This window comes from Oncorhynchus gorbuscha, linkage group LG16 (genome assembly GCF_021184085.1).
Source record: "Oncorhynchus gorbuscha isolate QuinsamMale2020 ecotype Even-year linkage group LG16, OgorEven_v1.0, whole genome shotgun sequence".
NCBI lineage: Eukaryota > Metazoa > Chordata > Actinopteri > Salmoniformes > Salmonidae > Oncorhynchus > Oncorhynchus gorbuscha.
Genome location: NC_060188.1, coordinates 80,982,062 through 81,007,061, shown reverse-complemented (window position 1 = coordinate 81,007,061; position 25,000 = coordinate 80,982,062). Strand labels below are relative to the sequence as shown.

Sequence of the window (25,000 nt, the reverse complement as noted above, 5' to 3'; positions counted from 1 at the left end):
TGTGTGTGTGTGTGTGTGTGTGTGTGTGTGTGTGAGTGTGTGTGTGAGGCTAAAGAAATGATTTGGGACAGTATACGTCAGGGAATGCTACTGAAATTAAAAAGAGAACAAATGTAATGCCAGCCATTTTTATTTTCCCTCCACCTGATACTCTGACAGTTGAATGTTTCAGCAGGTCTTTGTTTCCAGGAGTTGGACTGGTAATCAGTGCAGTCAGTGTGTATGTGTGTGACAGATCTGGGTTACAGTGTAGTGCTGTTCTTAGGAGAGGGAATGTGTTAGTTAGCTGTGGATCATAATGAACTCTTCATCTCTCCTACTTACCCTCTCTGTCCTTTTCAGTTCTCCTTGATTTTCACACACACCTAATGAGAAATAAATACAATTGATTGTTATAGAAGTACAACTGATTGCCACTAATTATCAATAAAAATAGAAAAGCAACTTCCCCCTCTCGGAGGTAACTATAGTGTACTATGTGTGTCCCCCTCTCGGAGGTAACTATAGTGTACTATGTGTGTCCCCCTCTCAGAGGTAACTATAGTGTACTATGTGTGTCCCCCTCTCAGTGGTAACTATAGTGTACTATGTGTGTCCCCCTCTCAGAGGTAACTATAGTGTACTATGTGTGTCTGTCCCCCTCTGAGGTAACTATAGTGTACTATGTGTGTCTGTCCCCCTCTCGGAGGTAACTATAGTGTACTATGTGTGTCTGTCCCCCTCTCGGAGGTAACTATAGTGTACTATGTGTGTCTGTCCCCCTCTGAGGTAACTATAGTGTACTATGTGTGTCTGTCCCCCTCTGAGGTAACTATAGTGTACTATGTGTGTCTGTCCCCCTCTGAGGTAACTATAGTGTACTATGTGTGTCCCCTCTCAGAGGTAACTATAGTGTACTATGTGTGTCCCCTCTCAGAGGTAACTATAGTGTACTATGTGTGTCCCCTCTCAGAGGTAACTATAGTGTACTATGTGTGTCCCCTCTCAGAGGTAACTATAGTGTACTATGTGTGTCCCCTCTCAGAGGTAACTATAGTGTACTATGTGTGTCTGTGCCCCTCTCGGAGGTAACTGTAGTGTACTATGTGTGTCCCCTCTCAGAGGTAACTATAGTGTACTATGTGTGTCTGTCCCCTCTCGGAGGTAACTATAGTGTACTATGTGTGTCCCCCCTCTCAGAGGTAACTATAGTGTACTATGTGTCCCCTCTCAGAGGTAACTATAGTGTACTATGTGTCCCCTCTCAGTCTATAGTGTACCCCTGTGCCCCTCTCGGAGGTAACTGTAGTGTACTATGTGTGTCTGTCCCCCTCTCAGAGGTAACTATAGTGTACTATGTGTGTCTCCTCTCAGAGGTAACTATAGTGTACTATGTGTGTCCCCTCTCAGAGGTAACTATAGTGTACTATGTGTGTCTGTGCCCCTCTCGGAGGTAACTGTAGTGTACTATGTGTGTCCCCTCTCAGAGGTAACTATAGTGTACTATGTGCGTCTGTGCCCCTCTCGGAGGTAACTGTAGTGTACTATGTGTGTCTGTCCCCCTCTCAGAGGTAACTATAGTGTACTATGTGTGTCCCCTCTCAGAGGTAACTATAGTGTACTATGTGTGTCCCCTCTCGGAGGTAACTATAGTGTACTATGTGTGTCCCCTCTATAGTGTACTATGTGTGTCCCCTCTCGGAGGTAACTATAGTGTACTATGTGTCCCCTCTCGGAGGTAACTATAGTGTACTATGTGTGTCCCCTCTCTAACTATAGTGTACTATGTGTGTCCCCTCTCGGTGGTAACTATAGTGTACTATGTGTGTCTGTCCCCCTCTCGGAGGTAACTATAGTGTACTATGTGTGTCCCCTCTCAGAGGTAACTATAGTGTACTATGTGTGTCCCCTCTCAGAGGTAACTATAGTGTACTATGTGTGTCTGTGCCCATCTTGGAGGTAACTGTAGTGTACTATGTGTGTCCCCTCTCAGAGGTAACTATAGTGTACTATGTGTGTCTGTGCCCCTCTCGGAGGTAACTATAGTGTACTATGTGTGTCTGTCCCCCTCTGAGGTAACTATAGTGTACTATGTGTGTCTGTCCCCCTCTCAGAGGTAACTATAGTGTACTATGTGTGTCCCCTCTCAGAGGTAACTATAGTGTACTATGTGTGTCCCCTCTCAGAGGTAACTATAGTGTACTATGTGTGTCCCCTCTCAGAGGTAACTATAGTGTACTATGTGTGTCCCCTCTCAGAGGTAACTATAGTGTACTATGTGTGTCCCCTCTCAGAGGTAACTATAGTGTACTATGTGTGTCTGTGCCCATCTTGGAGGTAACTGTAGTGTACTATGTGTGTCCCCTCTCAGAGGTAACTATAGTGTACTATGTGCGTCTGTGCCCCTCTCGGAGGTAACTATAGTGTACTATGTGTGTCTGTCCCCCTCTCGGAGGTAACTATAGTGTACTATGTGTGTCTGTCCCCCTCTCGGAGGTAACTATAGTGTACTATGTGTGTCTGTCCCCCTCTCGGAGGTAACTATAGTGTACTATGTGTGTCTGTCCCCCTCAGAGGTAACTATAGTGTACTATGTGTGTCTGTCCCCCTCTCAGAGGTAACTATAGTGTACTATGTGTGTCTGTGCCCCTCTCGGAGGTAACTATAGTGTACTATGTGTGTCCCCTCTCAGAGGTAACTATAGTGTACTATGTGTGTCCCCTCTCAGAGGTAACTATAGTGTACTATGTGTGTCCCCTCTCAGAGGTAACTATAGTGTACTATGTGCGTCTGTGCCCCTCTCGGAGGTAACTATAGTGTACTATGTGTGTCTCCCCCTCTCGGAGGTAACTATAGTGTACTATGTGTGTCTGTCCCCCTCTCGGAGGTAACTATAGTGTACTATGTGTGTCTGTCCCCCTCTCGGAGGTAACTATAGTGTACTATGTGTGTCTGTCCCCCTCTGAGGTAACTATAGTGTACTATGTGTGTCTGTCCCCCTCTGAGGTAACTATAGTGTACTATGTGTGTCTGTCCCCCTCTGAGGTAACTATAGTGTACTATGTGTGTCCCCTCTCAGAGGTAACTATAGTGTACTATGTGTGTCCCCTCTCAGAGGTAACTATAGTGTACTATGTGTGTCCCCTCTCAGAGGTAACTATAGTGTACTATGTGTGTCCCCTCTCAGAGGTAACTATAGTGTACTATGTGTGTCCCCTCTCAGAGGTAACTATAGTGTACTATGTGTGTCTGTGCCCCTCTCGGAGGTAACTGTAGTGTACTATGTGTGTCCCCTCTCAGAGGTAACTATAGTGTACTATGTGCGTCTGTGCCCCTCTCGGAGGTAACTATAGTGTACTATGTGTGTCTGTCCCCCTCTCAGAGGTAACTATAGTGTACTATGTGTGTCCCCTCTCAGAGGTAACTATAGTGTACTATGTGTGTCCCCTCTCAGAGGTAACTATAGTGTACTATGTGTGTCTGTGCCCCTCTCGGAGGTAACTGTAGTGTACTATGTGTGTCTGTCCCCCTCTCAGAGGTAACTATAGTGTACTATGTGTGTCTCCTCTCAGAGGTAACTATAGTGTACTATGTGTGTCCCCTCTCAGAGGTAACTATAGTGTACTATGTGTGTCTGTGCCCCTCTCGGAGGTAACTGTAGTGTACTATGTGTGTCCCCTCTCAGAGGTAACTATAGTGTACTATGTGCGTCTGTGCCCCTCTCGGAGGTAACTGTAGTGTACTATGTGTGTCTGTCCCCCTCTCAGAGGTAACTATAGTGTACTATGTGTGTCCCCTCTCAGAGGTAACTATAGTGTACTATGTGTGTCCCCTCTCAGAGGTAACTATAGTGTACTATGTGTGTCCCCTCTCGGAGGTAACTATAGTGTACTATGTGTGTCCCCTCTCGGAGGTAACTATAGTGTACTATGTGTGTCCCCTCTCGGTGGTAACTATAGTGTACTATGTGTGTCTGTCCCCCTCTCGGAGGTAACTATAGTGTACTATGTGTGTCCCCTCTCAGAGGTAACTATAGTGTACTATGTGTGTCCCCTCTCAGAGGTAACTATAGTGTACTATGTGTGTCTGTGCCCATCTTGGAGGTAACTGTAGTGTACTATGTGTGTCCCCTCTCAGAGGTAACTATAGTGTACTATGTGCGTCTGTGCCCCTCTCGGAGGTAACTATAGTGTACTATGTGTGTCTGTCCCCCTCTGAGGTAACTATAGTGTACTATGTGTGTCTGTCCCCCTCTCAGAGGTAACTATAGTGTACTATGTGTGTCCCCCTCTCAGAGGTAACTATAGTGTACTATGTGTGTCCCCTCTCAGAGGTAACTATAGTGTACTATGTGTGTCCCCTCTCAGAGGTAACTATAGTGTACTATGTGTGTCCCCTCTCAGAGGTAACTATAGTGTACTATGTGTGTCCCCTCTCAGAGGTAACTATAGTGTACTATGTGTGTCTGTGCCCATCTTGGAGGTAACTGTAGTGTACTATGTGTGTCCCCTCTCAGAGGTAACTATAGTGTACTATGTGCGTCTGTGCCCCTCTCGGAGGTAACTATAGTGTACTATGTGTGTCTGTCCCCCTCTCGGAGGTAACTATAGTGTACTATGTGTGTCTGTCCCCCTCTCGGAGGTAACTATAGTGTACTATGTGTGTCTGTCCCCCTCTCGGAGGTAACTATAGTGTACTATGTGTGTCTGTCCCCCTCAGAGGTAACTATAGTGTACTATGTGTGTCTGTCCCCCTCTCAGAGGTAACTATAGTGTACTATGTGTGTCTGTGCCCCTCTCGGAGGTAACTATAGTGTACTATGTGTGTCCCCTCTCAGAGGTAACTATAGTGTACTATGTGTGTCCCCTCTCAGAGGTAACTATAGTGTACTATGTGTGTCCCCTCTCAGAGGTAACTATAGTGTACTATGTGCGTCTGTGCCCCTCTCGGAGGTAACTATAGTGTACTATGTGTGTCTCCCCCTCTCGGAGGTAACTATAGTGTACTATGTGTGTCCCCTCTCAGAGGTAACTATAGTGTACTATGTGCGTCTGTGCCCCTCTCGGAGGTAACTATAGTGTACTATGTGTGTCTGTCCCCCTCTCGGAGGTAACTATAGTGTACTATGTGCGTCTGTCCCCCTCTCAGAGGTAACTATAGTGTACTATGTGCGTCTGTGCCCCTCTCGGAGGTAACTATAGTGTACTATGTGTGTCTGCCCCCCTCTCGACGGTAACTATAGTGTACTATGTGTGTCTGCCCCCCTCTCGGAGGTAACTATAGTGTACTATGTGTGTCTGTCCCCCTCTCGGAGGTAACTATAGTGTACTATGTGTGTCTGTCCCCCTCTCGGAGGTAACTATAGTGTACTATGTGCGTCTGTCCCCCTCTCAGAGGTAACTATAGTGTACTATGTGTGTCTGTCCCCCTCTCGGAGGTAACTATAGTGTACTATGTGCATCTGTGCCCCTCTCGGAGGTAACTATAGTGTACTATGTGTGTCTGCCCCCCTCTCGACGGTAACTATAGTGTACTATGTGTGTCTGCCCCCCTCTCGGAGGTAACTATAGTGTACTATGTGTGTCTGTCCCCCTCTCGGAGGTAACTATAGTGTACTATGTGTGTCTGTCCCCCTCTCGGAGGTAACTATAGTGTACTATGTGTGTCTGTCCCCCTCTCGGAGGTAACTATAGTGTACTATGTGTGTCTGTCCCCCTCTCGGAGGTAACTATAGTGTACTATGTGCGTCTGTCCCCCTCTCGGAGGTAACTATAGTGTACTATGTCTGTGCCCCTCTCGGAGGTAACTATAGTGTACTATGTGCATCTGTGCGTTCCCTCTCACTTAAAAGCAGCCAGATTTGCTCTTTCTGTACTGTCTGTAAGATCTGTTCACGCCTTTCCGTCTCTCCCTCCCATAAGTGTCTTTTTTAAACGCCATCCCCTTCTCTCTGCTTTCAGTGAGCACAGGAAAGGGGTGATTGCTGTTTGCAATGCAGTGATTGCTCTGAATACTTCAACTGAAATACAAGAAGGAGAAGAATATCAAAAACTGTCAAAACAAATAAGAAACTAAATAAGTAGAAATGCTCCAATGCTTGGTACATGTTTGTGTATTGGTGGATCAGTGTGTGTGACTGTGTCACTGTTGGAGGCCATAAACAGAGAAAAAGAGAGCGGCCTACACCAGCTAACTTAACGCGTGACGACACACACACCGGTCCCTTTTGTGGCCAGTGAAATGGACGCCATAAAAAAACACAACTACAATAGTGTCCAGTCTGAGTTGCCAGACTCTTTACACCTCCTCCACTGTTGTTCAGGACCTTTCTTTCTTTCTCTCCTTTTTCCAAGGTCTCTCTCCTTTTCCGAGGTAGTTTTAAACCATTTCTGTGTGGGTTTGAGTCTCTTGTTGTATAGGGTGTCTCTCCCCCCTCTTTTTCCTGAGGTCAGTTCATGTTGTTTTCAGACAGAGCTGCAGGGTGTCTGGTTGGAAAGAATCTCTTCCTCTGAGTTATACAGTCTGCTACTGGCTTTAGTGGTGTAAAGGAAAACCTATACATTTAAGTTCAAGAAGAAATGATCCTTATAGTTATTGAATAGGCCAATGAATTGTAGTCAGTAACCCCCTTCATTTACATTTGAGTAATTTAGCAGACACTCTTATCCAGAGCCACTTACAGTAGTGAGTGTATATATTTTTGTACTGATCTCTGGGGGAATTGAACCCACAACCCTGGCGTTGCAAGTGCCACGCTCTACCATCTGAGCCACATGGGAGCCTCTTACAGTGTGGAAATGGCCAAATTGAAATGTTTCTAACAGAAGAACTATACAAATCATATCCATGACCGCGATGAAAAGAGAACACTGGACATTATGGGGAAATGATCAGACCAAAAGGTTAGGACAAAACAGGTCACCTGACACAAGACTGAATCCATACATTACACTGTTGATTTAGTGTGTTTTACATTTACTCTACTTTTCACAGCATGTATTGATAATGAAATCTGAGAATACTCTGGATACATTCAGTAACACGATAAGAATATTTGGAGTAGGTGCAAGATGAGGAGGAAACTATTATAAGGGACTGAGTGTGAGATCTAACTGGTGTCTCCAAGTGGTCATACACTTCTTCCAACTGTCATGTTAATGCACCTTTATGACTCAAGGAATGAGCCTTCAATGATTTGTTTGAGCTCTCTTAGCTTTGCCATTGAGGAACTGAAACAAACACACTTGTAGTTTTTTGTTTGGAACACAGCCTTGCGTCCCCAGAATCACACAATTACTGTTGCTGTTACGCAATCCAAAAAAGTTCCATTATAAATCGCAATCTGTGTCAGGTGGGCATCATTTGAAAGCTTTATTCTAGTGCCAATGTGGAGATCATAAACGTTGACACGGGAAATGGAAATGTGAAGTGCACGTTTAGACTCGTGGGTGTGTGGTTTGCTTGTATGACATCAAAGCGATATGTATTATACTCCTCAACATCAGATCTGTCTGTTTGAACTACTGGCACACAGCTCAGGCACCCATGTATACCCTACAAGACATGCCACGAGGTCTCTTCACAGTCCAGAACAGACTATGCGAGCCACACCGTACTACATGGAGCCATGACTACATGGAATTCTATTCCATATCAAGTAACTGACGGAAGCAGTAGAATTACATTTAAAAAACAGATTTAAAAAACAGATTTAAAAAACACTTTATGGAACAGCGGGGACTGTGAAGCAACACAAACATTGGCACACACACACACACACACACACACACACACACACACACACACACACACACACACACACACACACACACACACACACACACACACACACACACACACACACACAGGATAACATACACACTATACATACAGATGTATTTTGTACTGTAGATGTGTGGTAGTGGTGGAGTAGGGGCCTGAGGGCACACAGTGTGTTGTGAAATCTATGAATGCATTGTAGTGTTTTAAAATGATATAAACTGCCTTCATTTTGCTGGACCCCAGGAAGAGTGGCTGCTGCTTTGGCAGGAACTAATGGGGATCCATAATAAACACAAATACAAATCTAATCTTTCAGAACACATCGACTCCTCATGATTTAAAGCATTGTCCTCACTCCGACAACAACAAATGTGCAAAAGTGGCCTAATTAGCTGGAGGGAAGAGGGGCATCTTCTTGTGGCGAGCAGTCCTCATGTTTAGAATGACTGTCAGTCCAAACCAATACAGCACTGTATAGCGCAGAACCTGAGCTCTGACATAACGTATAGCATGTTACTGTACAGCCACTGCATTAAGCACTCATCAATGACAAAATCTGCCATTTTCATCTTGTATAAGGGATGACGGAAGCGCTGAGTTGAAAGGTTTAACTTGCCAGTTCATGCACCTTGGTTTTACTGCACCACACGTAGCGACAGCAGCAGTGTTGTCAGATATAACCTTCTGTTAATTGGTGAGTGTGTGTTGGTACAGTGAGGAGACGCTCTATATGAGGAGAAGTCTTCAGAGGGACACAGATTGGCCTACTTTACGCAAATCCTCATCGACCCAATTCAGAGCTTTGTGGAGCATCCTCCTCCCCCTCCACACACACACAGACCCCCCCCCCCCCCCACAAGAAACCCTGTTACCCCCCCTCATGCACTCCCCCTCACACCCTCCCCATACCTCTTGTTGTTGTCTACAGAGCATGCTCTATTCCTATTGGCTGTGTGGCAGAGGTAAGGAATGGGAGGGTAGCTACCCATTGTCTAATAACTACACAGTTAAAGGCGGTCTTTGTCACAGTGCTGTGAGAACCAGAATGGCCCCTCTAGCCAGCCGTCTCGACGGGCAACCAACTGGACAGCCTCTGGCATGACAGGGTCCTTACAGACAGCCCCATAGGGTGCCACTGCTCTCTCACAGGCCATGATGGGCTGACCCTTGTTATGCCCCACTAAAAGCCCTTCTCAGTTTTCCATTTACTGGACCTATAGTTAATCATCCATTGACTCCATTGTATGTGGAGTGATAACATTGATTCCTCTAATTCAGAGCAGAAGCGCAGATATTGAGATGAGCGAGATGCAAGCCTTCGCTCTCACACAGCATGTGCATGTGTCATGGGACCAAAACAGAGAAGTTGAGCCTCATGCTTCATTGCTCTTAGTTATTGAGGAAATTGACCCATTATGCTGATTACTTTCTGAATCTACGTCATATCACAGTTAAAATGGTAGTCTAATTGTCTAGTTGCTGTGGTAGGCAGTTAAGGGTTAATGCATCTCTAGATAGTGTGTATGTGTATATATACTGTAGTGGTAGTTGAGGGTTAAGTCTGGTTGCCGCGCACTGCTAGGCAGTATTATGTTCTGTAATGGTAGTTGGTATTTTTTTTGTATTTTATTAGGATCCCCATTAGCTGTTGCAATAGCAGCGGCTACTCTCCTGGGGCCGGATTCACAAAACCTTCTTAACAAACTCTTAAGGATCCGCCCCTTTTTTCAATTTTCATCTGAAATGACATACCCAAATCTAACTGCCTGTAGCTCAGGCCCCGAAGCAAGGATATGCATATTCTTGGTACCATTTGAATGGAAACACTTAGAAATTTGTGAAAATGTGAAAGGAATGTAGGAGAATAACACAATAAATCTGGTAAGAGAGGCCATAATGTACTATTCCAGCCCAGGTGCAATATACATTCTGGCCACTAGATGGCAGCAGTGTATGTGAAAAGTTTTAGGCTGATCAAACTATTGCATTTCTGTTCAAAGTTTTGTATCAAGACTGGCCAAATATACCTAATTTGTTTATTAATAACTTTCTATGTTCAAAATTGTGCACTTTCCTCAAACAATAGCATGGTATTATTTCACTGTAATAGCTACTGTAAATTGGACACTGCAGTTAGATTAACAAGAATTTAAGCTTTCTGCCAATATCAGATATGTCTATGTCCTGGGAAATGTTCTTATTACTTACAACCTCATACTAATCGCATTAACCTATGTTAGTCAACCGTCCCGTGGAAGGGACAATGACCCCGAAGAAGTTTTAAGAAGAAATTTCTTCTTAACTGCCATTTTCCTTAAATATAGACTTAAGAAGAAAGTTAAGCAAAGTTGCTATTCCTCAATAAAGTTATTGGAAATGTTCTTAAGGGTTTTCCTCATTTTTGTAAATATTTTTTTTATTTCACCTTTATGTAACCAGGTAGGCTAGTTGAGAACAAGTTCTCATTTACAACTGCGACCTGACCAAGTTTCTTCCTAAGAAAAAAGTTAAGAATAAATGTGATTCTTGAAAATAATGCTTTAACTTTAGACAGCTAAACTCTTGTCTTGAGATAAGTTTATACTTTTGTAACCATGAATATTTTCTTGGGCTACAGACACAGTTGGCTACCGGATATTTAAATACAGCAAGAATACAAATTATACACACATTATCTAGCTAGCTAGTAATTAACAATATTACAATATTCTAGGAGTGTTAAACAGCTAGCGCTATCTCGTCAATTTGCAAAGAAGAACTTGGCTGACTTAGCTATTGTTGGCTATAATGTCTTTACATATTAGCTAGTTAACATAGCTAACTAACTTACTGGTCTCTCAGCTCCCTTCTTAGCAGCCGACTTGTTGTCGAACCACTTTTTTTATGGCGTCACTGTCCCTTGCCATACCCCCGACGGCAGAGCCCGACTCGGCCACTCTCGCCCATCCTCTCTTTTTGGTCTCTGCAGTGACCCTGCAACAAGTCTCCCCAACATCAACCTTTTCCTGGCTGTCATTTCCTCCACCATGACTTCAATCTCTTTTTTTATATTTTTTTGATTTTGATATCGCTAGTCAGATGGTTATAATGTGTGAAAAATAACTAAAATAACCCCAAAACATGTTTTACCTTCCCTGTCACAGGTTTATTTATTGGTTTCAAACACGTCCCTAATGTCAATGCCACCTAAGAAGATATTTACAAATTCCTAAGAACATTTTGAGGAATTGCATTTACAAACTCTTATGAACTTCCTATTTTTCTTACATAATTTGCAAATAAATTCATTAAAAATCCTACAATGTGATCTTCTAGATTTTTTTTCTCATTTTGTCTGTCATAGTTGAAGTGTACCTATGATGAAAATTACAGGCCTCTCATCTTTTTAAGTGGGGGAACTTACACAATTGTTGGCTAACTAAATACTTTTTTGCCCCACTGTGTGTGTGTGTATATATATATATATATCTATCTTAATTTCATATGTATATACTGTACTCTATATTATACCACTGTATCTTAGTCCAATGCCGCTGTGACGTGTGTGTGTGTCAGTGTAAAAAATAATAATATATATATACAGTGTGTGTGTGTGTGTGTGTGTGTGTGTGTGTGTGTGTGTGTGTGTGTGTGTGTGTGTGTGTGTGTGTGTGTGTGTGTGTGTGTGTGTGTGTGTGTGTGTGTGTGTGTGTGTGTGTATATAAAATGGAGTTGAATTAGTCTTTCTGCCCATAATTTAAAGTACTCTAGTTTTTTTCCCATTGTTCTTTATATCATTGAACTTTGCTTCATAATACATTTAGTTATTTGTTCTTGTTGAGTTTAGTCATAATTTCTCAATTTCAGTAAGTCAGCCAGTCAGATGTGCAGCTAGACTTATTAGCCACTCCTTTTGCTCCATCTCTTTCAACCATACAGTTGTTCAATTCCTCATCAATCCATGGAGCCCTAACAGTTCTAACAGTCAGTTTCTTAACAGGTGCATGTTTATCAATAATTGGAAGAAGCAATTTCATAAATTCATCAAGTGCAGAGTCTGGATGCTCCTCATTAATCACATCACACCAACAAATATTTTTAACATCCACATGAGTCACAACTAAATATATCTTATACACTATTTCAGGCCCAACTGTTGTAACTTTAGCATTCCTGGGTATAGCCACAATATTGGGATCACTGCACCCAATGGGTATGGCTTTAGAACAAAGTTTTACATTATTAGTTCAAATGTAATCGATACATGTGGATGATCTTGTTCCTGTAGTGTTTGTAAACACCCTGGTAGGTTGATTAATAACCTGAACCAGATTACAGGTACTGGTTACAGTAAGAAGCTCCCTCTTGAGCGGACAGCTTGATGAAAACCAGTCAATATTCAGGTCCCCAAGAATGTAAACCTTATTTCTAAGGCTACATATATTAATATGGGCTGTTTTCAGCCCTTTCCTGGGTAGCTTACCAAAGATGGACATAATACTGAAAAGAGCAAACCAAGCAATAGAAAAAAATATACATTCAGCAGTCCATTAATCAATTGGTGTGTGTGTGTATGTGTATGCTGTGGGGAAGAAGCTACAAACCCATAGGCTTGGCTCTCTCATCCCTTCCAGGTTTCTGGGAGGGAGGGTGGACAATGAGCCTGTCATAGCGGATGCAAGTAATGTCCCCACGCGCTCTGGCAGCTTTCATGACTGGGATCAGTTCTTTCCTCTTCTGGCGCACAGCTTCACGATACTCCTCAATCACCCTGTGGTCCATCTTCAATTTTTCAGAGATAAATTCCCCCACTTTGTCCTCAGACTCCGTCCAGGTCTCACGTTGAGATTCTGCAATTCCGTCCACAAACATGTTGTTCCGCCTTGATTGTCCCCTGAGATAACAATGATAAATCAGACTTCATGGATTCACACACACAACTGATGTCCTCTCTCAATGACTTGCAGATTGTTGTCCTCTTGTCGTTCTCCGGTCGTTCTCAGGCATACTGTTCTCCAGGTTCTGGACCTCCTGTTTCAACTCATCGAGCTGACCCTGGGAGAACGGCATACTGTTCTCCAGGTTCTGGACCTCCTGTTTCAACTCATCGAGCTGACCCTGGGAGAACGGCATACTGTTCTCCAGGTTCTGGACCTCCTGTTTCAACTCATCGAGCTGACCCTGGGAGAACGGCATACTGTTCTCCAGGTTCTGGACCTCCTGTTTCAACTCATCGAGCTGACCCTGGGAACGGCATACTGTTCTCCACGTTTCAACTCCAGGTTCTGGACCTCCTGTTTCAACTCACTGTTCTCTCCAGGTTCTGGACCTCCTGTTTCAACTCATCGAGCTGACCCTGGGAGAACGGCATACTGTTCTCCAGGTTCTGGACCTCTCTGGTCAGGTCGGCCATTATTTTATTAGTTGAATCTACCAGTATTTGGACAAAACACTTGAAGCTATTTTCTTGTTGTTGTAACACCTGCTTGTAGAACTGTTCTTTTAAAAGTCCCTTCACACACCACGGTCCTCAACGGTACTCCCGCCGGCTTTGGTCTTTGTCATTGTAGCTTAGCAACGTATGTTATGCTGTTACTCCTCACAGTTCCAGTTATTATAGGAATTCTAGGACTATTTCTCTCTACGATTTGTATTTCATATACCTTGGATGTTCTTATAGGCACTTTAGTATTGCCAGTGTAACAGTATAGCTTCCATCCCTCTTCTCGCTCCTACCTGGGCTCGAACCAGGAACACTTCGCAACAGCCACCTTCGAAGCAGCGTTACCCATGCAGAGCAAGAGGAACAACTACTCCAAGTCTCAGAGCGAGTGATGTTTGAAACGCTATTAGTGCGCACCCTGCTAACTAGCTCGCCATTTCACATCGGTTACACCAGCCTCATCTCGGGAGTTGATGGGGTTGAAGTCATAAACAGAGCAATGCTTGAAGTACAACGACGAGCTGCTGGCAAAACGCACGAAAGTGCTGTTTGAATGAATGTTTACGAGCCTGCTGGTTCCTACCATCGCTCAGTCAGACTGCTCTATCAAATCATAGACTTAATTATAACTTAATAACACACAAATACGAGCCTTAGGTCATTAATATGGTCGACTCTGGAAACTATCATCTCGAAAACAAAACGTTTATTATTTCAGTGAAATACGGAACCGTTCCGTATTTTATCTAACGGGTGGCTTCCATAAGTCTAAATATTCCTGTTATATTGCACAACCTTCAATGTTATGTCATAATTACAGAAAATTCTGGCACATTAGTTCGCAAAGAGCCAGGCGACCCAAATTGTTGCATATACAGTGGGGAGAACAAATATTTGATACACTGCCGATTTTGCAGGTTTTCCTACTTACAAAACATGTAGAGGTCTGTAATTTTTATTATAGGTACACTTCAACTGTGAGAGATGGAATCTAAAACAAAAATCCAGAAAATCACATTGTATGATTTTTAAGTAATTAATTTGCATTTTATTGCATGACATAAGTATTTGATACATCAGAAAAGCAGAACTTAATATTTGGTACAGAAACTTTTGTTTGCAAATACAGAGATCATACGTTTCTTGTAGTTCTTGACCAGGTTTGCACACACTGCAGCAGGGATTTTGGCCCAATCCTCCATCCAGATCCTTCAGGTTTTGGGGCTGTCGCTGGGCAATACGGACTTTCAGCTCCCTCCAAAGATTTTCTGTTGGGTTCAGGTCTGGAGACTGGCTAGGCCACTCCAGGACCTTGAGATGCTTCTTACAGAGCCACTCCTTAGTTGCCCTGGCTGTGTGTTTCGGGTTGTTGTCATGCTGGAAGACCCAGCCACGACCCATCTTCAATGCTCTTACTGAGGGAAGGAGGTTGTTGGCCAAGATCTCGCGATACATGGCCCCATCCATCCTCCCCTCAATACGGTGCAGTCGTCCTGTCCCCTTTGCAGAAAAGTATCCCCAAAGAATGATGTTTCCACCTCCATGCTTCACGGTTGGGATGGTATTCTTGGGGTTGTACTCATCCTTCTTCCTCCAAACACGGTGAGTGGAGTTTAGACCAAAAAGCTCTATTTTTGTCTCGTCAGACCACATGTCCTTCTCCCGTTCCTCCTCTTGATCATCCAGATGGTCATTGGCAAACTTCAGATGGGCCTGGACATGCGCTGGCTTGAGCAGGGGGACATTGCGTGCGCCGCAGTATTTTAATCGATGACGGCATAGTGTGTTACGAATGGTTTTCTTTGAGACTGTGGTCCCAGCTCTCTTCAGGTCATTGACCAGGTCCTGCCGTGTAGTTCTGGGCTGACCCCTCACCTTCCTCATGATTATTGAAGCCCCACGAGGTGAGATCTTGCATGGAGCCCCAGACCGAGGGTGATTGACCTTCATCTTGAACTTCTTCTATTTTCTAATAATTGCGCCAACAGTTGTTGCCTTCTCACCAAGCTGCTTGCCTATTGTCCTGTAGCCCATCCCAGCCTTGTGCAGGTCTACCATTTTATCCCTGATGTCCTTACACAGTCTTAGTCTTGGCCATTGTGGAGAGGTTGGAGTCTGTTTGTGTGTGTGGACAGGTGTCTTTTATACAGGTAACGAGTTCAAACAGGTGCAGTTAATACAGGTAATGAGTGGAGAACAGGAGGGCTTCTTAAAGAAAAACTAACAGGTCTGTGAGAGACAGAATTCTTACTGGTTGGTAGGTGATCAAACAATTATGTCATGCAATAAAATGCAAATTAATTATTTAAAAATCATACAATGTGATTTTCTGAATTTTTGTTTTAAATTCCATCTATCTCAGTTGAAGTGTACTTACCTATGATAAAAATGACAGACCTCTACATGCTTTAAGTAGGAAACACTGCCGATTTTGCAGGTTATCAAATACTTGTTCTCCCCACTGTACCCTGACTCTGTGTGCAATGAACGCAAGAGAAGTGACACAATTTCACCTGGTTAATATTGCCTGCTAACCTGGATTTCTTTTAGCTAAATATGCAGGTTTAAAAATGTATACTTCTGTGCATTGATGTTTATGGTTAAATACACGTTGGAGCAACGACAGTCCTTTTTTGCAAATGTGCACCGCATCGATTATATGAAACGCAGGACACGCTAGATAAACTAGTGATATCATCAACCATATGTAGTTATAACTAGTGATTATGATTGATTGATTGTTTTTTATAAGATAAGTTTAATGCTAGCTAGCAGCTTACCTTGCGTAGCAGGCAGGCTCTTCATGGGGCAGGTGATTAGAGCGTTGGACTAGTTTTTAAAAAAAAATTTTTTTTATTTAACCAGGTAGGCCAAGATAAAGCATAGCAGTGTGAACAGACAGCAACACAAGAGTTACACATGGAGTAAACAATAAACAAGTCAATAACACAGAAAAAAAATAAAAAAGAGTCTATATACATTGTGTGCAAAAGGCATGAGGAGGTAGGTGAATAATTACAATTTAGCAGATTAACACTGGAGTGATAAATGATCAGATGGTCATGTGCAGGAAGATATACTGGTGTGCAAAAGAGCAGAAAAGTAAATAAATAAAAACAGTATGGGGATGAGGTAGGTAAATTGGGTGGGCTATTTACCAATAGACTATGTACAGCTGCAGCGATCGGTTAGCTGCTCAGATAGCAGATGTTTAAAGTTGGTGAGGGAGATAAAGTCTCCAACTTCAGCGATTTTTTTATTTTTTTATTTTATTTTTTATTTTTTTGCAATTCGTTAACCGTAAGGTTGCAAGATTGAATTCCCGAGCTGACAAGGTAAAAATCTGTCGTTCTGCCCCTGAACAAGGCAGTTAACTCACCGTTCCTAGGCTGTCATTGAAAATAAGAATGTGTTCTTAACGGACTTGCATAGTTAAATAAAGGTGAAAAAAGAATTTGGCAAAATTGGTATCCAAAAATACAGATTTCCGATTGTTATGAAAACTTGAAATCGGCCCCAATTAATCTAGAATATTTCGTATTATCTGATGATGTATCACTTAATGGCAACATTGAATGTCCACCAAGAGACTTTGCACATGAAAACAATGATGAAAACACTTGGATATCCCTGTATGTCACCCAACACCACCACAATGTTTGACAGAGGTTGGTGTTGTAGAAATGTTCGTTTTTATACTGAACAATAGCTTTTAGGCATATCCAGTGTAATTACCACATTCAGACACATTAGAGAGTTTGAAAGGACACTTGAATGTACACTGGATACCCCATAACACCACCACAATGTTTGAGTGTGTTTGATATGTAGAAATTGTGTTTTTATAATGAACAAATAGCATTTAGGGATTGCAGATATGTACAGTTGAAGTCTGAAGTTTACATACACCTTAGCCAAATACATTTAAACTCAGTTTTTCACAATTCCTGACCTTTTAATCCTAGTAAAAATTCCCTCTTAGGTCAGTTAAGATCACCACTTTATTTTAAGAATGTGAAATGTCAGAATAATAGAGTGATTTTATTTCAGCTTTTATTTCTTTCATCACAATCCCTGTGGGTCAGAAGTTTACATACACTCAATTAGTATTTGGTAGCATTGTTTAACTTGGGTCAAACGTTTCGGGGAGCCTTACATAAGCTTCCAACAATAAGTTGGGTGAATTTTGGCCCATTCCTCCTGACAGAGCTGGTGTAACTGAGTCAGGTTTGTAGACCTCCTTTCTCACACATGCTTTTTCAGTCCTGCTCACATATTTTCTATGGGATTGAGGTCAGGGCTTTGTGATGGCCACTCCAATACCTTGACTCTGATGTCCTTAAGCCATGTTGCCACAAATTTGGAAGTATGCTTGGGGTCATTGTCCATTTGGAAGACCCATTTGCTACCAAGCTTTGATGTCTTGAGATGTTGCCTCAATATATCCACATAATTTTCCAGCCTCATGATGCCATCTGTTTTGTGAAGTTCACCAGTAGCAAAAAAAAACACAACATGATGCTGCCACCCCCTTGCTTCACAGTTGGGATGGTGTTCTTCGGCTTGCAAGCCTCCCCCTTTTCCCCCAAACATAATTATGGTCATTATGGCCAAACAGTTCTATTTTTGTTTCATCAGACCAGAGGACATTTCTCCAAAAAATATGATCTTTGTCCCCATGTGCAGTTGCAAACCGTCAATATAGGACTCGTTTTACTGTGGATATAGATACTTTTGTACCTGTTTCCTCCAGCATCTTCACAAGGTCCTTTGCTGTTGTTCTGGGATTGATTTCCACTTTTCGCACCAAAGTACATTAATCTCTAGGAAACAGAGCGTGTCTCCTTCCTGAACGGCTGCGTGGTCCCATGGTGTTTATACTTGCGTACTATTGTTTGTACAGATGAACGTGGTACCTTCAGGTGTTTTGAAATTGCTCCCAGGGATGAACCAGACTTGTGGAGGTCTACAATTTTTTCTGGGGTGTTGGCTGATTTTGAATTAATTTTCCTATGACGTCAAGCAAAGAGGCACTGAGTTTAAAGGTAGGCTTTGATATACATCCACAGGCACACTTCCAATTGACTCAAATTATGTCAATTAGCTTATCAGAAGCTTCTAAAGCCATGACATCATTTTCTGGAATTTTCCAAGCTGTTTAAAGGCACAGTCAACTTAGTGCATGTAAACTTCTGACTCACTGGAATTGTGATTCGGTGAATTATAAGTGAAATAATCCAACAATTGTTGGAAAAATGACTTGTGTCATGCACAAAGTCGATGTCCTAACCGACTTGCCAAAACTATAGTTTATTAACAAGAAATTTGTGGAGTGGTCGAAAAACAAGTTTTAATGACTCCAACCTAAGTGCATGTAAACTTCCGACTTCAACTGTAATAGCACTGGATATATCTCATTTACAGACATTATGCCACTTTGGAGAGGTTAAGGGACACTTGGAAACATCCCGAGACCACACCTGACACCATTTACTAAAACATCTGCCCATTTCTTAACTCAGCAAAAAAAAGAGATGTCCATTTTTCAGGACCCTGTCTTTGAAAGAGAATTTGTAAAAATACAAATAACTTCACAGATCTTTATTGTAAAGGGTTTGATCACTGTTTCCCATGCTTGTTCATTGAACCATAAACAATTAATGAACATGGAACGGTCGTTAAGACACTAACAGCTTACAGACGGTAGACAATTAATGTCATAGTTATGAAAACTTAGGACACTAAAGAGGCCTTTCTACTGACTCTGAAAAACACCAAAGAAAGATGCCCAGAGTCCCTGCTTATCTGTGTGAACTTGCCTTGGTCATGCTGCAAGGCATGAGGCATGAGGACTGCAGATGTAGCAAGGGCAATGAATTGCAATATCCGCACTGTGAGACGCCTAAGACAGCGCTACAGGGAGACAGGACGGACAGCTGATTGTCCTCGCAGTGGCAGACCACGTATAATAACTGCACAGGTTCAGGACATCCGAACATCACACCTGCGACAACTGCCCCATTTACACCAGGAATACACAATCCCTCCATCAGTGCTCAGACTGTCCGCAATAGGCTGAGAGAGGCTGGACTGAGGGCTTGTAGGTCTGTTGTAAGGCAGGTCCTCACCAGACATCACCGGCAACAACGTCGCCTATGGGCACAAACTCACCGTCGCAGGACCAGACAGGACTGGCAACAAGTGCTCTTCACTGATGAGTCGCGCTTTTGTCTCACCAAGGGTGATGGTCAGATTCGTGCTTATCGTCGATGGAATGAGCGTTACACCGAGGCCTGTACTCTGGATCGATTTGGAGGTGGAGGGTCCGTCATGGTCTGAGGCGGTGTGTCACAGCATCGTCGTACTGAGCTTGTTGTCATTGCAGGCAATCTCAACACTGTGCGTTACAGGGAAGACATCCTCCTCCTTCTTGCAGGCTCATCCTGACATGACTCTTCAGCATGACAATGACACCAGCCATACTGCTCGTTGTGTGCGTGATTTCCTGCAAGACAGGAATGTCAGTGTTCTGCCATGGCCAGCGAAGAGCCCGGATCTCAATCCCATTGAGCACGTCTGGGACCTGTTGGATCGGAGGGTGAGGGCTAGGGACATTCCCCCCAGAAATGTCTGGGAACTTGCAGTTGCCTTGGTGGAAGAGTGGAGTAACATCTCACAGCAAGCACTGGTAAATCTGGTGCAGTCCATGAGGAGGAGATGCCTGCAGTACTTAATGCAGCTGTTGGCCACACCAGGTACTGTTACTTTTGATTTTGACCCCCCCTTTGTTCAGGGACACATTATTCCATTTCTGTTAGTCACATGTGTGTGGAACTTGTAAGTTTGCTGAAAATATACACAGTCGACAGTGAGAGGACGTTTGTTTTTTTGCTGAGGTTAGTTAGGTTTATCAATCCCATTTTTATTTTCTGATGATGTTCACATGTTGTGGAAACCATCTGATGTGTTTCCAGCTCTGGGCTTCAATAATTCACTTTTAACTTGTCAGTCAAAGATTTCTTTCAAAATAAAAAAAACAAAGTTGTTTTGTGTGTGCTTGATCTTGTGTTTTCTGAACTATGCAACCCCTATCTATCTTCTGATCATTTTCTCATCATCTCCCATATCATCTTTCCAAATATACCACGTTTTGGCATGTCAGAATCTTGCAATTACACATGAATAGCATTTACTTTTGGGTATGTCTATTTAGGCAGCAATCTCAATTTTGCTATTACATCTCAGAGGTTAAGGGTTACGTCTGGTAGCCGCTCAGCGCTTGGCAGTATTATGTTCTGTAGTGGTAGTTAAGGGTTGTCTCGTTGCTTTGGTAAGTAAGTAAGGGTTAAGTCTGATTGTCGTGCAGCGCTAAGCAGTATTATGCAAGCTACAGAGCAGAAGAGGGGAAGTGCATTACAGAATGCTGAGCTCAGGGCTCTGGCACGTCGCCAAATATCTCTTCACACACTCAGCTGAGGGCTTTCCAAGCTTCCCACCAGCCCAGCGGTCTCCTCCCCTGTTTTGGAATTCTCTCTGCCTCTCCCTTCTCTTTCGCCCTCCTCCCTCTCTCTCTCTTTCCTGTCCTCTTCTCTGACGTCAGTAGTTCAGCTGTGGGCCATGCATGACCCGGGTTGGGCCATATAAAACAGGAGAGTGCCCTCAGTGTTAGTGTGTGTGCGAACTAGTACAAGCAACTGCCAACCGGGGGATGTACTTACGCAAGCCGTGTGTGTGTAAAAGGTGATCCCCTGTGTCGTTGTGTCAGCTGACTGCTAAGGAAGGAAATGGAGGGGGTTCTCCCTCTTTCTCTCTCCTCTCGTCTCCCTCTGTCTCTTTGCTTGCTGCTCTCTTTGTCACTCACCTTCTCTCTCCCCCGTCTTCTGTCAGTCATGTCTGAGTTTCCTGTATTCTGATTGAGCAAAAGCCTGTTGCGAAACGTGTGTGTGTGTGTGTGTGTGTGTGTGTGTGTGTGTTGTCTCCCAAACCTCCCCTGTGACAGTTATTGAATTCTTATCAAATCAATCTCAGACCAAAGGACTATTTGTCCCCTGCTTATTAATAAGCACTGATTTTAGGATCAGCTTAGCCAGATCCAGGCCTTACATCAACCCTTAAAAGATTTAGGGAAAAGTTGACCTTTGACCCACACTCTAGGACATCTGAGGCTTTCAGACTAAGCTATGGATGTTCGGTCTTATCATTTTGTATGTGCAGTGTATGTGGACACCGCTGCTTCAAATGAGTGGATTTGGCTATTTCATCCACACCGTTTCTGACAGGTGTATAAAATTGAGTACACAGCCATTAATCTCCATGGACAAACATTGGCAGCCTTACTGAAGAGCTCAGTGACTATCAACGTGGCACCATCATAGGATGCCACCTTTCCAACAAGGGGACACATTATTAAGTCAGTTCGTCACGTTTCTGCCCTGCTAGAGCTGCCCCGATCCACTGTAAGTGCTGTTATTGTGAAGTGGAATTGTCTAGGAGCAATAACAGCTCAGCCGCGAAGTGGTAGGCCACACAAGCTCACAGAACTGGACAGCTGAAGCGTGTAGCGCGTAAAAAAACAACTCACTACCGAGTTCCAAACTGTCTCTGAAAACAAGATCGGCACAAGAACAGTTTGTTGGGAGCTTCATGAAATGGGTTTCCGTGGCCAAGCAGCTGCACACAAGCCCAAGATCACCAAATGCAATACCAAGTGTTGACTGGAGTGGCGTGAAGCTCGCCGCCATTGGACTCTGGAGTGGTGGAAACGTGTTCTCTGGAGTGATGAATCACGCTTCACCACCTGGCAGTCTGGAGGACGAATCTGGGATTGTCGAATGCCAGGAGAACGCTGCCCGCACGAATGCATATTGCCAACTGTAAAGTTTGGTGGGGGATTTCATGGTGCTATTTGGTGCTATTTTTCATGGTTCAGGCTAGGCCCCTTAGTGCCAGTGAAGGGGAATCTCAACTCTACATCAAACAATGACATTCTAGACGATTCTGTGCTTCCAACTTTCTGGCCCAACTTTGGGGAAGGCCCTTTCCTGTTTCAACAAAGCAATGCCCCCGTGCACAAAGCGAGGTCCATACTGGAATGGTTTGTCGCGATTGGTGTGGAAGAACTTGACTGGCCCACACAGACCCCTGACCTCAACCCCATCAAACACCTGTGGGATTAATTGGAACGCTGACTGCAAGCCAGGCCTAATCGCCCAACATCAGTGCCCGACCTCACTAATGCTCTTGTGGCTGAACAGAAGCAAGTCCCTGCAGCAATGTTCCAACATCTAGTGGAAAGCCTTCCCAGAAGAGTGGAGGCTGTTATAGCAGCAAAGGGGGGACCAACTCCATATTAATGACCATAATAATGTTTGACGAGCAGGTGTCCACATACTTCTGGTCATGTTGTGTAGATACACCATTTCAGCCCATCAATATCAGGCTCACAGAGGAATCTTAGTAGACAGTCAGGAAAAGTAGCAATGTGATACATTAGCATATCATAGTGGGGAGAGCCTGATCCAGAGCTTCCAGTACTGGGTAGCAGAACCTCTCCTCCTGGTGTCTGTGTGTGTACCTTGAGAAAGCCCCAAATAAAATGGATACCTTTGTTTGGACTTCCCCTTTCTCCTCAAGCCAAAAGACTGCTAAATAGTTAGCCGGGGACTGAGTGGTGCAGTGCCAGAGGTGTCACTACAGACCCGGGCTGTATCCCCAATGAGTGACCTCTTAGCCAGAGAATGTCAGGTTTATAGAAAATAAGTGTGGGTGGGGGGGGATTATGAGTGCGTGAGTGATGGCTGAGCTCTATTGCATTAGGAGGGCATCACTCGTCACACGAGGGACTCTAGAGATCATCAGTTTGACCTTTTCCCCAGAGAGAGTAAGACGAGAGCGACGTTCCCCTCTCTTCGCTTCAGGGACTGCTCTTTCTCTTCCCCCCCCCCTTACCATTATAATCTGACTAGTAGCGAGCTGGTACAGTGGTTCTTCTGCACGTATAGGATGCTAAGCCACACACCCACAGGTTAATGACAACAACATGAATGCCATTGGGGTGTTCAAATATTCCGAACATGACTTTGTTACGCACTTCTGTGTAAAACTATTAGGCTACATGAATACAATTTGATTGACTACTTGGTTGATTGACTGACTGATCGTCTAATGGTTCTCCTCTTTTCTTTCTCAGGGTTCCACCTCAGCGGAACAGTAACAGAACCGGCCACGCCGTCGGAATCCGAGCTCGTCTGCAGCGTGAGTGTCAGCTTCGACCGCTGCAAGATCACCGCGGTCACGTGCAGCTGTGGCAATAAGGACATCTTCTACTGCGCGCACGTGGTAGCGCTGGCCCTGTACCGCGTACGGAAGCCCGAGCAGGTCAAGCTGCACCTGCCCATCTCAGAGACACTGTTCCAGATGAACAGAGACCAGCTGCAGAAATTTGTCCAGTACCTGATAACAGTACACCACACGGAGGTGCTGCCCACTGCTCAGAAACTAGCTGATGAGATTCTGTCAACAAACTCTGAGATCAACCAGGTCCATGGTGAGTGGGGTTGTGTGTGTGTTTCTGGAATAGATTTCCCCCTGGCTGATATGATTGGCTGGCTCCAGTGAATCCCTACCGGATATTATTGGCTGGCCCCAGTGAATCCCTACTGGATATGATTGGCTGGCTCCAGTGAATCCCTACCGGATATGATTGGCTGGCTCCAGTGAATCCCTACCGGATATGATTGGCTGGCTCCAGTGAATCCCTACCGGATATGATTGGCTGGCTCCAGTGAATCCCTACCGGATATGATTGGCTGGCTCCAGTGAATCCCTACCGGATATGATTGCAAACTTGACTTTCATTGAAATGAAGCTGCAGCAATGTGGTGCTTTCAGAGCAGGGCAGGGAAGAGAAAAAGAAAGATGTAAATGAAACAGAAAATGTACCTAAGTTAACACATTCCTTTAGGAAAAAGACAGGGGCTGCTGATTTAACACTGCAATCGTTAAGGCAGAGATCATGTGGACACCTGCTTGTTGAACATCTCATTCCCAAATCATGGGCATTAATATGGATTTGGTCCCCCCCGTTTCTGCTATAACAGCTTGCACTCTTCCGGGAAGGCTTTCCACTAGATGTTAGAACATTGCTGCAGGGACTTGCTTCCATTCAGCCACAAGCATTAGTGAGGTCGGGCACTGATGTTGGGTGATGAGGCCTGGCTCGCAGTCGGGCACTGATGTTGGGTGATGAGGCCTGGCTCGCAGTCGGGCACTGATGTTGGGTGATGAGGCCTGGCTCGCAGTCGGAGTTCCAAATCATCCCAAAGGTGTTTGATGGGGTTGAGGTCAGGGCTCTGTGCAGGCCAATCAAGTTCAGGAACGGGCCTTCCCCAAACTGTTGCCACAAAGTTGGAAGCACAGAATTGTCTAGAATGCCAGACCAGTATTCCTCCTCCACCAAACTTTACAGTTGGCAATATGCATTCGGGCAGGTAGCATTCTCCTGGCATCCGCCAAACCCAGATTTGTCCCTCGGACTGCCAGATGATTAAGCATGATTCGTCACTCCAGAGAACGCGTTTCCACTGCTCCAGAATCCAATGGCGGCGAGCTTTACACCACTCCAGCTGACTCTTTGTATTGCGCATGGTGATCGTAGGCTTGTGTGGCTGCTCAGCCATGGAAACTCATTCCATGAAGCTCCTGACAAACAGTTCTTACGCTGACATTGTTTCCAGAGGCAGTTTGGAATTTTGTAGTGGGTGTAGCAGCCAAGGACAGACGATTCTGACGCGCTACCCCCTTGAGCACTCGGTGATC

The 25,000-nt window shown here is 44.1% G+C and overlaps 1 protein-coding gene across 1 annotated transcript in view; it reads left to right on the top strand.

The window, feature by feature from the left end:
• zswim6 (zinc finger, SWIM-type containing 6) overlaps nt 1-25,000 on the top strand; it is a 92,958-nt gene that overhangs the window by 27,045 nt on the left and 40,913 nt on the right. The window contains exon 2 of the mRNA XM_046304675.1: nt 23,373-23,729. Within this exon, the coding sequence (XP_046160631.1) occupies nt 23,373-23,729 (357 nt within the window). The remainder of the gene's footprint in view (nt 1-23,372; nt 23,730-25,000) is intronic.